This window comes from Choloepus didactylus, chromosome 22, assembly GCF_015220235.1.
Source record: "Choloepus didactylus isolate mChoDid1 chromosome 22, mChoDid1.pri, whole genome shotgun sequence".
NCBI classification, from domain to species: domain Eukaryota; kingdom Metazoa; phylum Chordata; class Mammalia; order Pilosa; family Megalonychidae; genus Choloepus; species Choloepus didactylus.
This window is the reverse complement of record NC_051328.1, coordinates 12,365,421-12,382,837: the sequence shown is the minus strand read 5'-3', so window position 1 is coordinate 12,382,837 and position 17,417 is coordinate 12,365,421. Positions and strand designations below refer to the sequence as shown.

The window sequence follows — 17,417 nt, the reverse complement described above, 5'->3', positions numbered from 1 at the left end:
TTCACCAAGAGGAATTTAAAGTTCAGCATCTCTACCAGACACCAAGACAAGCTGAAGGGAGGTTCTCAGAATGAATCTCAGATCCCTAAGCTGGGATGTAAGCAGTCCTGCAGTTCTTGGGATATGACTGAGGCTCTGCTGCTATGAACGATGCTGCTGTCAATGTGAGATGTTTTCTAGATCCTCTGGAAACTGCTGAGCTGTGCTCAAACCAGGAGACACTGAGTCCAAAGTGAAGCACAGCCCAAAGGGGCTGCTTACAGACCTAGTTGCTGAGTCAAATAGGAGCTAGGATTACACCATTACATTATAGCTGCCCTCAGAGACACAACAGCCAGCACAGAGAACTCTTATGGACATAATGCATGGCATTAGCAATATGGATACCCTTCTCACACAGGCTTAGGCAGCCGCTCTGTTACAAAATGATTAATTTTAACTCATATCGTAAAAGAAGTCTCAATCTGAAGCAATTACCAGGAAGCAGCCAGAATCTTTACCCTTATGGCATAGACCAGTTTCATCTCGTAAGGAAGAAAAGCAGGGATTCACCCATTGAGACCATTAATGCCAATCACAGTTTTTGTCGAATTAAGGGCTGTGAAATTTTAGCCTAGATGGCCTTCACTGTCCTAAGGGCTGTGGATCAGCATTGGCATCTTTGCCACACAGCTGAAACCCAAAAACCCAAGTCTGTTAAAAGACGTACATTCAAGTTAAATTAGTTCGCAGTTTGTGTGTGGGTGCATATGTTATATTTGTGTGATTTTTATACAAATGTTTTTTGACTCAAAAAGAATTTGGAAGCATTTATTTCTTTCTGGGTTCTGTAACATTTTAAATAGCAATAAAGTTATGTTATGTACAGATTTGGTAGAAATCCTCTGTGAAACCACCTGGGTCTGGTGCTTTTTGGGGACAGGGCTCTTAATGTTTCCAATTAATTTTATAATAATAATTGTTTTGTTTATATCTCTTCTGGGAGTTGCTTTAGTAATTTGTATTTCCTTAAAGCCATCCATTTAATTCACGTTTTCAAAATTATTTGTATGAAGTTGAACAAAGTCTCATAATTTTAAAATTTTTAAATTTCTCATATAGATGCATGTAAACATCTAGGCAGATTTCTCACCTTGGCAAAATGATTTTTTCTTCAGCTCTTAGGAAGGCATAGTCATTAAAAGTGCTAAACTTCATAGATGGTGGGTATTTGAATGGTTTTGCTCCAAAATTGAACTCACATTGTTGATATGACATAAAACTAGCTGCAGCAAAAAATCCAGATCTATAAATAAAAATGAGCAAAAGGTCAATAGAATTAATAAAAAAACAAAGTTGATACATCAAGTAGTTCTCAGGAAGTCAGAACAAGTCAGACCCTGACAGAAAGGAAGGTGACACAGATTCTGTTTACTAACCTAGACAGGTCTGTGAACCAGAGAACTTCCTGCCTTTATCTTCCTGCATCAAAGTTTGGGCTGGTTTTAGGCATGATCAGATGGATCCCCAATGGCTTGAAATAAATAAATTTACCAGCCCAACTGGCTATATAAACAGACAAAGATTCTTTTTCTGGAGAAAAGAACATTCTATGCATCTACTTAAATTTTTGACTGGGAGTGCTACTTACACAGTAGATGAAAAGACTTGCTTCTCAGGAGGCAGTTGGTTGCCATTTAAAAAGAAGATCATCTGCTTTTCATTCAAGTCTAACAGAAATCCTACTGTGTCTCCTGAGGATAAAGTGAAGCACTGTTAGAATAGTGGTGTGTACTATTAGGATTCAGCTAATTGTCTCAAGGCTTTCAATGTCTCCGTATTAAGCCTACCTCTTTAGCCATGTATTTATTATCTCCATTTTTCTTGCTTCTTCCAGAATTGTTCTGACTCCTACACACCAACATTTTAATTTAACATTAAGAAAAAAAAACTGTTGCCAAGTAAACTATGAAATGCCATTCATGGTAAGATGAATCATGGTTTCAAAGATGTTGAAATGTGGGAAAATAAACATTTTGGAATCATTGAAATACAGTAATATCAAAACTACATGCTTCTCTGCCTCTCTGGTGAGATTTAAAACTCCTTGAGATAACAACCACCCCCAAATATGTTTAAACAAACAAAAAACACACATTGACCTTCACTTGTCAAATAAATAAAACAGTGAGATTTCAGTTTTTGCTTTTTAAATTGCCAAAGATAAACAAATGGTAATATATAGTGATGGCGAGGAAAATGGACACTCGATGATGGAGGAAAGCTGGCAGTATAAAGCAAAATTCTGCATCTCCTTTGCCAGAGAAGTTTCACTTCTAAAGATCTTGAGAAAATCCAGAGTGGTTTATAATTTTTAAAAAGGCAAAAATGTGAATGTCCAACAGTAGGGCACTGATTAACATATTATGGTACCACTATATAATGGAGCATAGAGAAGCCATTAAATATAATGTTATTTAATAACCTGGAAAGCTGTTCAAGGTATAGTAAATGGAATAGAAAATAAATTTATACCAAATTTTGAGTGTTTATAAATCAACTCTGCATGGCAGGATTAAGGTGATTTTTAGTTAATGCATTCTGCTTTTTCCTCTATTTTTCAATTTTTATAATACACTTATATTACTTGTGTAATAACTTTTAAAAATTCTTAATAAAAAAAGAAATCACACACTCTTTAAAGACAGTGTCTCTACCTTATACTCTGCTAAATGAAGCAGTTTTATGTTCCTTCAAGAACCTGCAAGCCTTTGAAATGAGGGCTCATGTTGGCTTTTCAGGTTTTCCCTTTCTCACATTACCAGTTTAGTTAATCATGTGGAGCTGCTCCCTTAAGGCAGTGAAAAAGCTCCTGCTTTCTTAGCAAGCCTGAACATTCAGTTATAATTTATGGCCCATCAACTCATGCTGATTGCAGCAGGAAACTGAGAGATGGACACTAATGGAAGGAGTTGAGCTATATTTCCTATCTAGCTCTAATGCTGGGGGAAAAAATCCTTCCAGGAGTTTCATTCCTTAGCATTTGTCCTTACTTCCTCTGAGTGTGGTGAGGCACCAAGAGGCAGCCTGAGAACACCACCCTCCCGTGCGATGGTGCCATGGCAAGAAAGTCCTGTTTTCACTGTATTAGTTGAGTGGGGAAAGACTCAATCACCATGTATTCTTCGGTCTACGTGTTTAATAAACTATGTACCTCTAACTTTGCTAGCTGAATTTCCCATTAATAAATGTTTTCATGGGTGTAGGGTCTTGGACACTTTGCAAACTGGATGGAGCGAAAATTGAATGGTGCAAAAGAGGTCACACTAGAAATATCTTAATAAATTCCTGCTAAAAATTCTAGAGCCATAGTTGAGTGTCTCAGTATTCTGTGCCCTCTATAGCATCCTAAAACTGGCATCTTCTTCCATTAAAACATTTTAAGGTCTACCATAATAGATGCCTCATAATAACCAGCTTTTCTAATGCAGTCAATAAGTTGACGATGGAAAGGAATGAATACCTTCTTTCCAGCATGGGTGTAGGTGAGGTTTACTTCTGGCATTGTACCAAATCAGCTGCCGGCAGCCATCATATGCACAGGAGTACTCGTCATCACCAATGCCATAGCCTTCCTAGAGGGAAACATGGGTGAGAAGATTAGCAAGACTGCCTGCTCTGATCTAGGAAAAGAGAGTTTCTTTTATAACCACTAACTCAGCAGCTGGAAGTCTAACATTTTGGATGGAGGCAGAGTCTATGGTTCATGGCAGAGACCAAAATTCTGTTCTAGAGGCCTGGTTCCAAGAGAACAGATAATGACTTCACCAACAAATTATTCACTGAGTGCCTCCTCTGTTCCAGCGATGTTCACATTTGTTATATCCCTTAATACTCATGAATCACCACAAGCTTGGTGGTGTTATGCCATTTTAAGAAGAGACAAAGGCTCAGAGAGGTGGCCCAGCTTGCCTGAGGACACATCACTAAAAGAGGCAGAGTCAGGTTTGGATTTAAATCCCTCTGATTCCAAGATCAGTGTGCTTTCCACTGCACTTCCGCTAGACAAACACCTTTCTTGCATGTAGTCAATTTAAAGTGTACAAATGCTCAGAGATTTCAAAATTAAAGACAAGAGAAAGGTTACAGTGGACAATCAGCAAATAGCTATTCCGAGATCAGCTCAATTCCACCTATATGTTCATTCAAGAACCTGCAAACCTTTGAAATGAGGGCTTATGTTGGCTTTTCAGGTTTTCCCTTTCTCAGATTATCGGTTGAGTTAATTATGTGGAGCTGCCCCCTCAAGAGAGTGGAAAAGCTCCTGCTCTCTTAGTAAGCCTGAATATTCAGTTAAATTTATGGCCCATCAACTCATGCTGATTGCAGCAGGAAACTGAGAGATGGACACTAAGCTTCTTCTACTATTACTGCTTTTAAATTATTTCATGGAATTTGTTAATTATAAGGGTGGAGGAGATCTTTAGAAGTTATTTTGAATGCTTTTTATAAAGACAATAGAAATAGAAGTATGTAACTGCTACCTTTAAGGACTAATGGTGAAAAGTTTTAGTGGAGAAAGGGATTGAAAATATGGGTCAAATACAAATAAAATCTCAGGTTCTGGTGATGACCTGTTTATACCATGGGATAGAAAATGCAGTGAGGAGATGGTTTGGGGAAAAAAGGTCCCAACAAACTCTTAAACTTCTCGAGCTACAATATAATAAATGTGAAACAGTGTTCTCCAAAGTGAGTCTTCTGAATTCAGAAGTTAAGTAAACTTGCATCTAACTGCCTTTTAGAGGGAGAAGAAATTCACTAATCTACTGAAAAGATCACCTTCCAAGGCTGAACTAGTCAGTAAGTAAAAAACTTAAAAATCACTGAAATTTGGGCCTTGATGCATAGGCAAAGAGGCCAGCTATTCTTCTCTATTTTCCCTTTCTAATGTCCTAGGAGTTCTCTACAGAACACTTGAAAAATTCCTAGAAGATTCCTAGCCACCAAGAGTTGACTCATTGCAAATTCTTTACACCATGCAATATGATGTCTATGTCTGGGTGAATTCCAAAGTAGAGTGGTACTGTGGGACAAAAGAGTGAAGCCTAATCATTTTAACCACACATCTGCTTCTATAGATCTGAGAAGGTACCTCTACCACTTCAAAAATCCCTTTGATCATACATCTTAGAGAGCAACCTAGACCTGCTACACCCTCTTTCAAGCCAAAAACATTCCCAGTAGGATTTACTTTGGTTTCCATTGGCTGAGATAGATAAATGAAGACAGGGGAGCTAGTATGGTATTTTGGGTGATAATTTTAAACTGCCTGTGTTCTGGTCTTATATATATATACATATTAGTAATGAAAACATTAAAAAAAGGAAGTGCATCCAACAGCTTGAAGTTCCTTCCTCATGTGGAGGACACTGTCCTTTCTGCTCTCCAGCATCCCAACTCCTTCCTATTATAGGGGATGTGATGAGATATGGTATGGTAAGATGTGGTACAAGCTTAGCCAACTGGACCCTCCCATTAAGACAGTGTGGTTCGAGTAACCCCACACAGAGTGACGGTCCGGACAGATTCATGGCAGCAGTGATGCCTGCATCCTAGCCGGAATATTCCTTTAAAATATTGGCTCTTGTACCTCCTATCTCTTGACCCTCTAAAATTGCCTTGGAGCCTATCTAGTACCCCAATCCCTCAATAGTTCTGGTGTAGCTGAGAAATTAGGATTTAAGGGCTGATTATGATTACTGAATCATTATATAGAAACTTCCTTTTTACTTTCTGGTATATTAGAGTAGCCAGAGGGAAATACCTGAAATCTGAACCATAATCCAGCTGCCTTGATCTATGATAATGATTGTATAGCCTCTATCTTGTGCCCTTGTGATTATAAAAACCTTGTGACTAACCTTCACTTGTACCCATTTATCCAGTTTTTCAAATTTAAAGTCTTCCGATGACTAAAGACAGCTCCTAATGTTTATTAATGAAGGGCCTTGGGTCAGCCCAGAACTAACCCACCCCAAGTCCAAAGTTATCTTGATAACTAAAGCTGGATGTAACCAAAATGGGCCTGCCTGACATGCACAGTAGCTTAGACTTTAACCTACAAGTCACCTATACCTCATTATAGTACTAAAAATCATGCCCATCATCATATTAAGGCCACCATTTTCTTAAATACGTTCTGAGACTAAGCATGCACTCAATCTGTGCATCCTCTATAATTAAATCACCTCTAATTACATCATCTGGGGCCACTGTGCTCATTATCCTAAAACCTGCCCATCTTTTGATATTATAAAACTATCAGAATTATTGCAGTTTGGGGAGACAGATTTTGGACTGATAGGCCATCTGCTCTGTGCCTAGCAATAAAACCCTCTCTTTGAAACCCTGGTGTCTCAGGAATTGGGTCATTTGAGCACACAGGGCAAAAGAATCCATTGCCTTGGTCCGGTAACACTTGGAGTCCCTGATAGGCTTCCAAGACATTCCTTTTCTATTTAAAATAGCCAGAGTCAATTTCTCCAGGGCAGGATGATTCAATAGATGAAAGAGCTTGAGCTATCTTGACTGGGGTTTGAATTATGCTCCAGCACTTGGATGTTAGGTGACTTTGGGAAACTTCATATTAGATTTCTTCAGTTTCTATCCTGAATCAATCAGGATTTGGATCAGGAAAAAAATATTTTTTTTCTGAAGAAACTAACAGTCTATCAAGCAATTTTTAAGACAAAAAACAGTATTTTTAGCCTCTTGAGGAGTCAAACTTTTGCAACTATATGGCAGAAATTACAATTTCATTTACCATCTAAAAATATGTATTTGTAACATTTAGTCTCAGATAAATTATACCTAGTCCTACAGTATGTTAGCTGCCAAATGAGAGAGAAATTTTATATCTCAGTGTCTTCCCTGGAGGAATCCATATTTCTTCTAGTCCTGGAACAATTTTTCACTTCTAAGTGAGAATACTAGCTAATTCTCTGAGATTCTCCTCACTTCGTGATTACAAAGAAAACAACTGTTGTAGAATAGGAACAGGACAGAATTCTAGCTCTAGTTTCTTTATTCCCTACTCTTGGTCTCAGTTTTCTCATCTAAGAAATAGATACAGTGATAATAAAAACTGTGTGGGAATCAGATGATAGGCTCTAAAATAAGGTGCTCTGGAAATTAAGATTTATTTCTAAAGTCCTAAAAAATTATCTTTAGGACATCACTTGGGACACACTGTCAGTTTATTTGATACTATCTTCTTTAAATTAGTGCTTAACTTGGGAACTAGAGACTTACTGGATTTGTTCTCCAGACTCAGTTACTTTCAACCACATGGTGCTACAAAAAAGTCCCATATTTCCAGCCTTTAATTAAAGGCTCCAGTGGGTTAGGGGGTTCTGCATCAGCAATGTCAGACTGGGGTGCAGACCTGACCTCCGCATTGGCCCTCTTCCTCTGCTTCGTCTCTCTCCAGCTCAGTAGTTTTTAAAATACCATTAACACCTTTTTGCAATGGGTTTGCCATCAGAACACAGGTGTCATGAAAACCGTCACTATATTTTAAGCCAAAATGGGAAAGGAAAAGACACATATCAACATCATTATTGGAAACGTAGACTCAGGCAAGTCCACTACTACTGGCCACTAGATCTACGAATGTGGTGGAACTGACAAAAGAACCATCGAAAAATCTGAGAAGGAGGCTGCTGAGATGGGAAAAGGGTCCTTAAAGTATGCCTGCATCTTGGGTAAACTGAAAGCTGAACTTGAGTGTAGTATCACCACTGATACCTCTCTGTGGAAATTTGAGACCAGTAAGTATTATGTGACCATCACTGACACCCCAGGACACAAAGACTTTAAAAACGATTACAGGCACATCCCTGGCTGACTGTACTATCCTGATTGTTGCTGCTGGTGTTGGTGAATTTGAAGTTGGTACCTTTAAGAATGGGCAGACCCATGAGCATGCCTTTCTAAAGGCTTACACACTGGGTATGAAACAACAGATTGTTGGTGTTAATGAAATGGATTCCACTGAGCCATTCTACAGTCAGAAGAGAAATAAGGAAATCATTAAGGAAGTCAGCACCTACATTAAGAAAAGTGGCTACAACCCTGAGACAGTAGCATTTGTGCCAATTTCTGGTTGGAATGGAGAGACCATGCTGGAGCCAAGTGATAACATGCCTTGCTTCAAGGGATAGAAAATCACCCATAAGGATGGCAATGCCAGTGGAACCACACTTCCTGAAGTTTTGGACTGCACCCTGCCACTTACTCGTCCAACTGACAAACCCTTGCATCTGCCTCTTCAGGATGTCTACAAAATTGGTGGTATTGGTACTGTCCCTGTGGGCTGAGTGGAGACTGCTGTTCTCAAACTGGGGGCATGGTGGTCACCTTTGCCCCAAAGTTACAACTGAAGTAAAGTCTGTTGAAATGCACCATGAAGCTTTGAGTGAAGCTATTCCTGGGGACAATGTGGGCTTCAATGTCAAGAACATGTCTGTAAAAGATGTTTGTTATGGAAATGTGGCTGGTAACAGCAAAAATGACCCACCAATGGAAGCAGCTGGCTTCACTTCTCAGGTGATTATCCTGACTCATCCAGGTCAAATCAGTGCTGGCTATGCACCTGTGCTGGACTGCCACATAGCTCACATTGCCTGCTAGTTTGCTGAGCTGAAGGAGAAGACTGATCTTGTTTTGGTAAGAAATTGGAAGATGGCCCCAAATTTCTGAAATCTGGTGATGCTGCCATTGTTGATATGGTTCCTGGCAAGCCCATGCGTGTTGAGAGCTTCTCTGACTATCCTCCTCTGGGTCGTTTTGCTGTTCAGGATAGGAGACAGTTGCTGCAGATGTCATCAAGGCAGTGGACGAGAAGGCTGTTGGAGCTGGCAAGGTCACCAAGTCTGCCCAGAAAGCTCAGAAGGCTAAATGGATATTACCCATAATACCTGCCACCAGTCGTAATCAGTGGTGGAAGAATGGTCTCAGAACTATTTGTCTTCATTGACCATTTAAGTTTAATAGTAAAAGACTGGATAATGATAACAATGCATCATAAGACCTTCAAAGAAAAGAAATTTTTTGTGGACCATTTGTTTTTGTGTGGCAGTTTTAAGTTATTAGCTTTTAAAATCAGCTCTTTTAAATGGAAATGACCAAAAATCTGTCACAGAATTTTGAGAACCATTAAAACAAAGTTTAATGAGGAAAAAAAAAATGCCATTAACAATTCCTGGGTGTAATACAGCCTGGCTAAAAGGTATCTTCAGAAACTGTGCTTAAGGCAGACAAGTCTAATTTGACCATTGTGGGATCAGTTCTAAAATCTATCCCAGGCCTTTACAAGATAATCCAATGGGTTGTCCCTAGCTCAAAGAGTAATAATCATATGTACTCAAAATACTCCTGATCAAAATGGGATTCATTCCAAATAGCTTATAATTTGACCAACAGAAGAAAGTCAACTGGGTTGGGTGTTAGGAGGATATAAATGGGCAAGAAATCAAAGATCTGTAAAAAAGGGAGGAACCCAATACCTCTTACACTCAGGTTGTAATCCAGTCCTGCTTACTTTAGTGGATTTAATCTTCCCTTTTACATTATAGCTTTCCATAACAAAAGATAGATACTAAATATTGAAAACAAATGTACCTACTACTACAAGGTAAAAGTCAAGTGAGAGAAGTCAAGACAAAGTATTTTATGAAAGGAAGAGAATTCCTACAAAGTTCTAAAAGCTTAAGGGTACATCATCTCTGGCCCCATTATAACATAACAACTAAGACAAAATGGGGCTGGGGCTGGAGCAGAACCTACAAAGACAAAGGACACATCCAAACTCTAGGTGAAATTAATGTGAACTTGGGATATGATGAAAAAAAAGGGGGGGGGGCGCTGAGGGATATATCATTTGTTTTTTCTGTTTCTGAATAGGTTTAGCAAACCACTGTTAAGGATTTAGCACCATGCCATTCAGCCCAAGAAATGATTACTGTGCACACCTATCTGAAAAATAAGTATGCCTGAATATTTTCTATCTTTCCACCAAAAATAAAAAAGAAAGAAAGAAAGAAAGAAAAAACACAAAGCAAACTGCTGCGGCTCCATTTGCACGGTTCTCCAGGGTACTCACATGATTGAGAAACTTGCTGTCTCGAGTGGCCCAACCTATCTGCATGACGCCAGAAGTTACCACTGTTACTTCGTAGTACCACACTCCAGCATCCACACAAAAGGTGCAGCGCACACTTTCAAAGGAGGAAGCATCGCAGCGAGCCTGGCAAAACCAACGAGCATGACAGTTCACCATCAGTGCCTGAAGACCTCCAAACGTAACTGACTCCTCAAAAAGGTGAGTTCATTTTTCCTTATTAAAGCTTCTGGTGGATATTGTTTCCTATTCTGTCCATTCCCTCATTGACAAAACTTGTAAAACTGAATGGAGCCAACTCCATGACTATTTTATATAATTTTGTTTTCAGGGCATTCTAACAGAATTGGTGCCAAGCTTAGAAGGTCTCAAAGACTGCTGCAGTTAAGAATTAGTAAAGCTATTGGCTTCATTTTTAGGTACTTACAGAGCTTTGCTCTCATATTAGAACCTTTTACAAATGCATAAACATTGCCTTTAACCTGGACTTTTTATGATGGAAGGAGAGGAAGATATCGAAGGGTGGGTATAATACAGGTTAACTAAATACAGTCTAAAGCAGAAAACTACATAAGGTTTTGGCAACATCTAGGATCAATGAGCTGTTTGCAGCCATTCTTGAAACAGTTCTTTAATCCTGACATGCTTAATGCCTTGTGGTACATTTTTTGAACATAAGCAACTGTGCCAGTTTGAATGTATTATGTCCCCTAAAATGCCATTATCTCTGATGTAATCTTGTGTGGGCAGACATATCGGTGTTGATTAGATTGTAATTCTTTGAGTGTTTCCATGGAGATGTGCCCCACCCAACTGTGGGTGATGACTTTGGTTGGATAATTTCCATGGAGGTGTTGCCCTGCCCATTCAGGGTGGGTCTGAATTAAATTACTGGAGCACTATATAAGCTCAGACAGAAGGAGCCAGCTTGCTACAGCCAAGAGGGACACTTTGAAGAACGCACTGGAACTGAGAGAGGAGCTTCAGCTTATGGAGACATTTTGGAGACAGCCTTTGAAAGCAGACTTTTGAGAGGACAAATGCCCCAAGAGCAACTAAGAGTGACATTTTTGAGGAACTGAAGCCTAGAGAGGAACGTCCTGGGAGAAAGCCATTTTGAAACCAGAACTTGGAGCAGACGCCGGCCACATACCTTCCCAGCTAACAGAGGTTTTCCGGACGCCATTGGCCATCATCCAGTGAAGGTACCTGATTGCTGCTGTGTTACCTTGGACACTTTATGGCCTTAAGACTGTAACTGTGCAACCAAATAAACCCCCTTTTATAAAAGACAATCCATTTCTGGTGTTTTGCATTCTGGCAGCATTAGCAAACTAGAAGAGCAACTCTCTCATCCACCTTTACCACAGAATCAGCAACATTTCCAATATACAGGGAAAAGAGGAGGTCCTAGATGCAATACAATTGGCTATGCTGGGATTAAAAAAAGGAAGGGTTCCTTTTAGAAAGACTAGTATTTGTTCCTTTAGCTGAATAAAATGGCAGAAATTAAGGCCAGATATATTTAAATCAAACAGTCAGTAAATATTATAGTGCTTACTATATTGCACCACGTGGGATATAAAAGAATAGATAACTGTCCCTTACTTTACCTTCTTGCCTGCCACTTACACCTCTAACTACTTTTTGAGTATGAAACAAACTTTCATCTATTCTGCCAGAAATTGCTTTTGCTCAGAATGTAGAATGACAGAACAAGGACATGAAAATGAGAGTAAAAATGATTTTTTCCCCAAAAGGGCCACCTGTGGAAGCTTTACCTCCAAGCCATGAGGTGAGATCTTCAGGTACTCGCTGACATCGTTGCTATTCAGCATGGCCTTAATACTATTCAAGTCTACTTTCTCATAGGTCAGCTGCCTACCTTCTTTTAAAACTGCAAAAGAAAGAGTGGTCATATTTCTAAGGCAAGCTGCTTTGGAAAAGAATAAAAGCTAGTGTCATCAATAGATGCCAGCCCCTTGTCAAGAGGTGATGAAGTGGTCATAAATGGCAGAATTGAGGAGACTTATAAACTTGGTTTTCTTGCTACACTACCATATAAAGACTAATCAAGCAAATGACCTAGCAAATGCTCGGTAAGGCAGCATGGCTAGGTTTATGCTCCATTCCCTATATTCATTATTTTGCATGAAACAAAATCCAAATTGCACTTTTTCAGAATTATTCTTTAACTGGCATTACCTATGGTGTGAACTAAGCTCCTCCCCACATGTAAAAGCATAGCTATGTAGGGGGAGTAAGGATTCAGAAGTGCTATAGTTCAGTCCTAGAAGCCCTTGGAAAAGTAACATGGTTTTAGATATATGACAAACACTCATGGAGGAATTAGCAAATGATTACAGGCAGTATGTATGAACTAGTGTCCAGACTAAGCCTTAATAGAATTCAGAAGAAGAAAAAAATTATGAGTGACCCTCATGGTGTAGGTAAGACATGAACTTGAGTTTTCAAGAGCACAGGTGGGATAGGGAGAAGAGTAAAGAGAGGGAATTCCAAGTGAGGGAACACCAAAGAGGTAGGAATGACTGGGATTGTGTGTAGGACAGCGAGGAGACAGTTTGTTTTGGGAAGAGTTGATTAGGCACTACCGTTGGATTGAAGTCATTGATGCAGCAGGAAATGAGATGCCAATAAAGGTTTTTCAACAAGAGAGTGCTGTAATTAGAAGCATTCTAATTCATTTTTGTCTGATGGATCCTGAGGATACTTTTCTACTAGAATACATACAACCTTACCAATTGAGAACTTTATGAAGAAGGATTCATACTTACTATTACAAAAGGAAGACCAGTGATACTACAAAAGAATGGGTTTGGAAATGGAAACTGACATTTTAGTAAGGGCAACTCCCACTTACAGAGATTGTCTAAGCTCCACTGGGCACAGAAACCAACTTGACGTTTCAGGTAATCAGGATCATCAGTCCAGGACTCCAATGTGACAAGCCGGTCACTAATACTGGATTCAGAGATAGTCAATTTATTTTCACCTGTTTGGAAAGACAAAAACCTTGAAGTAACAATGAAAGAGTAAGATAATTTGCTGGGCAGATTAGTAGTGGTAAAGAGCGAGGTAAGGCACTTGGATTTAGAGACTAGAATGGACTTCTTTTATTGTTTATAGGAATGGCATAGCCAAAGAGCTTTGACTGCTTACTAGCAAGCAGCAACCCCATCACTAAATTTTTACCTATAAAAAGTGGGTAATCATGGCCACTATGTTTTGACTCTTATGCAAGAAAATCCTTGCCTTTGTCCTTGTTATAACTCACTGGCCAGAATGTATGCATGGTTGATCAAAGCATAGGCTCATTCAGTAATTAAGAAAAATAGTATTTTTAGCAACAAATATAAAAGCTCATTAGTGCAAGAAGTCACTATACCTACTTGTCTGTGCAAACTTTTCCAGTGCGATAAGTGCAAAAAGCATGACTGTGGGGTGGGACTGTAACTTCTGAAAGACAAAAGATAAAGACATATAAAAACAACAACAAACATCATTCCCCTGCAGAGGCAGCAAGTTATCAATTTCATTTTCTGGTCCAATATGTGCTAGATTTTTTTTGAACATTCAGAAAAGTTTAACTCATTCAAGTACTAGTTTATCCATTTGGCTAATATTGTTAATAATGACAAAGAGTCTCTTGATCTTATATATTTTTTCTGAAGTCACTGGGTTAGAATTTTAATAAAACTTTCAAAGTATCTGTGATGTTTAGATTCATGTGTCAATTTGGCCAGGTGATGGTGCCCAGTTGTCTAGTCAAACAAGCACTGGCCTAACTATAACTGCAAGGACATTTGTGGCTGGCTAATAAACCAGAGGCTAGTTTATTAAATCATAAGTCAATTGATTGCATCTGTGGCTGATTACAACAAGGCGGCAGTATCTTCCGCAAAGAGAAAATTCAATACTTCCGCAATGAGATAATTCAATCAGCTGGATTTAATCCAATCAGTTGAAGACTTATAAGGGAGAAGAGAGAGACCTCTCACTTCTGCTTCAGCCAGCTGGCCTCTCCTGGGGAGTTCATCGAAGACCTTCATCAGAGTTGCCAGCTTGCTGCCTGCTCTGTGGACTTGAGACTCGTGCATCCCCACAGTTGCGTGAGGCACTTTTATAAAATCTCTTATTTACAGAAATCTTTTGATTCTGTTTCCCTAGAGAACCCTAACTAATACAGTATCTTATTAAATGCATCATGGTTTTTAACTTAGTTAAGATTTAGTTAAACAAAATAACACTGATTCTTACAGTCATTTAAACAAACAAACTAGAAACCCAGAATTGTAGCTAAAAATGACCCTAAGAACCCTAAGAAGATCCATTCATCACCACTGAGTCCCAAAATTATAAATAATGTAATTAACAACTAATGGGTTAGTTTTCAGTCTGTTCCCTGATTGGTGGGAGAGAGGAACAAGTGGGTACTTTTGTTAGACTTAAGTTCATGTCAGATGTGTTCACATTTAAAGACTGTTCTATCTGCTTAACATCACATACTTACCATCACCATTCTTTACCACAGCTACATTAAGAGCTTCTGATAGAGCTCTAGGAACATCAGATGATTCCCAGTCACTTCCCTGGTGCCCAACTAAGTTCTGCAAAGCTCACATAACCACCAACCTCCCTGACTGCAGAGTCTGCTCAGCCTCCTATTTCTTGCCATATCTATTCTCAATCCCTCGGCCTGGTTTTTAGGTCCTGAACTCTCCCCCCACCCTGGCTTCTCAGTCTTATGTCCTTCTATCCCTGAACCCTGTCATCTCTAGTCAGTAATTCACTGCAACATGCCAGGAACATGGTCACTGCTGTCTCTGGGCTTCTGCTTGTAATGTTCCCTTAGCCTAGAAACCCAATTATCCCCCCTCTGGTATGACCCACCTTCATCAGGAAGTCTCTCCTAACTATCCCACCTCTATCACCTCCTCAGAACTCCTGTGGCACTTTGTTTGAAGGAAGCAATTTTGTCCTTGATCACTACCTGTCAAAATGAGGCTTACTGTCTTGTCTGAGTAGTTCTGCTCCCTCAACTAGCCACTAAACTTGTTGGGGGCAAAGTGCTATTATACTACTTCTATATCCCAACAGTTAGCACGGTGTTAATACGTGTTTTAAGCACATACTATGTGGGTGTTGTAAAATAAGATATTTTAGATCAGAGTTTTAAAAAAGTTGATACTCACTAGGTGTGCAAAAATAACTTTTAGAAATAAAACCAGTCAAGACAGCAGTCCAGCAGTGTGAGATTGAAAAGCACAGCCTTATTAGCAAACTACAAGCTTCACAAATACAATATCAAATATTCAAATGCCAACAGTTTTAAGAGCAGTTCTGGAAGGGGGGGGAGGGTAACAGTAGAGATTTATATCCACTGGGAATCTGACAAGTCTTCTGACTTAGAATCCCATGCAATTTGTTTCCACTGTGGCAGATTTCAACGACGAAAAAAGTTGATCACAGCAGCCATCTTATGACTAAGTTTAAAACCAGACCAATTCAGCTGTGTTTGCTTCTAATAAATTTCTATCCCAACCACACATATGTAGTAAAGATAGGAGGAAATAAATAAAAGCTCAGGAAACACCTGCAAATAAACTTTATAACTGATTCCATTCTCTGTGCCAATGGATATGCTGGCAATTTGAAAAAATGCACAATTCATGACTTAGAATATGTAACTTTGATATCTCACTTACCAGACACTGTAGCAAATATTCCAGTATTCCTGGGCTGAGTAAACCTATACTTGCAGGACCTAGACAAAAACAAAAACATTGGATAGAATTAAATGTGCTATATTATTTTAAATCAGTAACTAATAACATTAAAGCTGTTTTGGGAACCTCTACCTTTTACAAAATACTTGCATGCATATTATCTCATTCATGCTTAACCCTCTCAGGTTCTGAATATTACCAGCTCCATTAAACAGCTAGAGGAACTAAGCCCACAGAGGTAGGTGACTTACTCCAGGTCATCTGCGGAGCACATGGCCAAGTCTGAACCAGCAACCATGTGTTCTGATTTCTAATCCATTGTTTCTTCCACTATAAATAGTGTAACTAGCTGAGCTGTTCACCTGCACTTTGATATTTACTTTCCTAAAATTTGTTATAGTCATAAACAAAGTTAAATATCTGCTTCTCAGGAATAGACCCAATCTAAAGTTCCTTTCCTCCTTTTCCTAATCTCTCCATTACCTAGCTAAACAAGCGTGGGGGTACATATCTTTATTTGTTATACTGAATTTAGTTTTTTCCTTTATTCTTAATCGTAAAGCAAATAAGTAAAACTTAAAAAAAATTTTTTCCCTCTGAAAATACCCAAAGCTAAAGTAGAGTACATTTACCTCTGTGGTCTTTGAGTAATTATTTTTTTCTAGTTAGTCCCTGTCCCTTGATTTTTCAAAAAAATTTTTACTCTAGTAACATATATGCCCCAAAAGTTACCCTTTTAACCACTGTGCTGGTTTGAATGTATTATGTCCCCCAGAAAAAGTCATATTCTTTAATGCAATCTTGTGGAACAGACATATTAGTGGGGATTAAGTTGGAACGTTTGGATTAGGTTGTTTGCACGGAAATGCGCCCTACCCAACTGTAGGTGATAACTCTTATGAGATAATTTCCATGGAGGTGTGGCCCCAATCACTCAGGGTGGGCCTTGATCAGCAGAGCCATATAAATGAGCTGACAAACAGAAGGAACTCAGTGCAGCTGTGAGTGATGTTTTGAAGAGAAGCTACAGCTAAGAGGGACACTTTGAAGAAAGCACAGGAGCTGCAGATAAGAGACAGTTTGAAGATGGCTGTTGAAAGCAGACTCTTGCTCCAGAGAAGCTGAGAGAGGACAAATATCCCAAGTGCAACTAAGAGTGACATTTTTGAGGAATTGGAGCCTAGAGAGGAATGTCCTGGGAGAAAGCCATTTTGAAACCAGAACTTTGGAGCAGACACCAGCCACATGCCTTCCCAGCTAACAGAGGTTTTCCGGACACCACTGGCCGTCCTCCAGTGAAGGTACCCGACTGCTGATGTTTTACCTTGGACACTTTATGGCCTTAAGACTGTAACTGTGTAACCAAATAAACCCCCTTCTATAAAAGCCAATCCATCTTTGGTGTTTTGCATTCCGGCAGCATTAGCAAACTAGAACAACCACATTTAAATATGTAATTTATTGCTGTTAACTATATTCACAATGCTGTGCTACCATCACCACCATCC

General features: G+C 39.2%; 1 protein-coding gene across 2 annotated transcripts in view; it reads right to left on the bottom strand.

Moving 5' to 3' along the window:
• RSPRY1 (ring finger and SPRY domain containing 1) overlaps positions 1 to 17,417 on the bottom strand; it is a 44,600-nt gene that overhangs the window by 7,074 nt on the left and 20,109 nt on the right. For both annotated transcript variants that reach the window (XM_037816483.1, XM_037816484.1), the window contains exons 6-13: positions 15,889 to 15,947; positions 13,573 to 13,639; positions 13,044 to 13,175; positions 11,944 to 12,059; positions 10,145 to 10,288; positions 3,503 to 3,614; positions 1,631 to 1,733; positions 1,133 to 1,285 (exon numbers count right to left, since the gene is read on the bottom strand). In XM_037816483.1, coding sequence (XP_037672411.1) covers positions 1,133 to 1,285; positions 1,631 to 1,733; positions 3,503 to 3,614; positions 10,145 to 10,288; positions 11,944 to 12,059; positions 13,044 to 13,175; positions 13,573 to 13,639; positions 15,889 to 15,947 — 886 coding nt within the window. The remainder of the gene's footprint in view (positions 1 to 1,132; positions 1,286 to 1,630; positions 1,734 to 3,502; positions 3,615 to 10,144; positions 10,289 to 11,943; positions 12,060 to 13,043; positions 13,176 to 13,572; positions 13,640 to 15,888; positions 15,948 to 17,417) is intronic.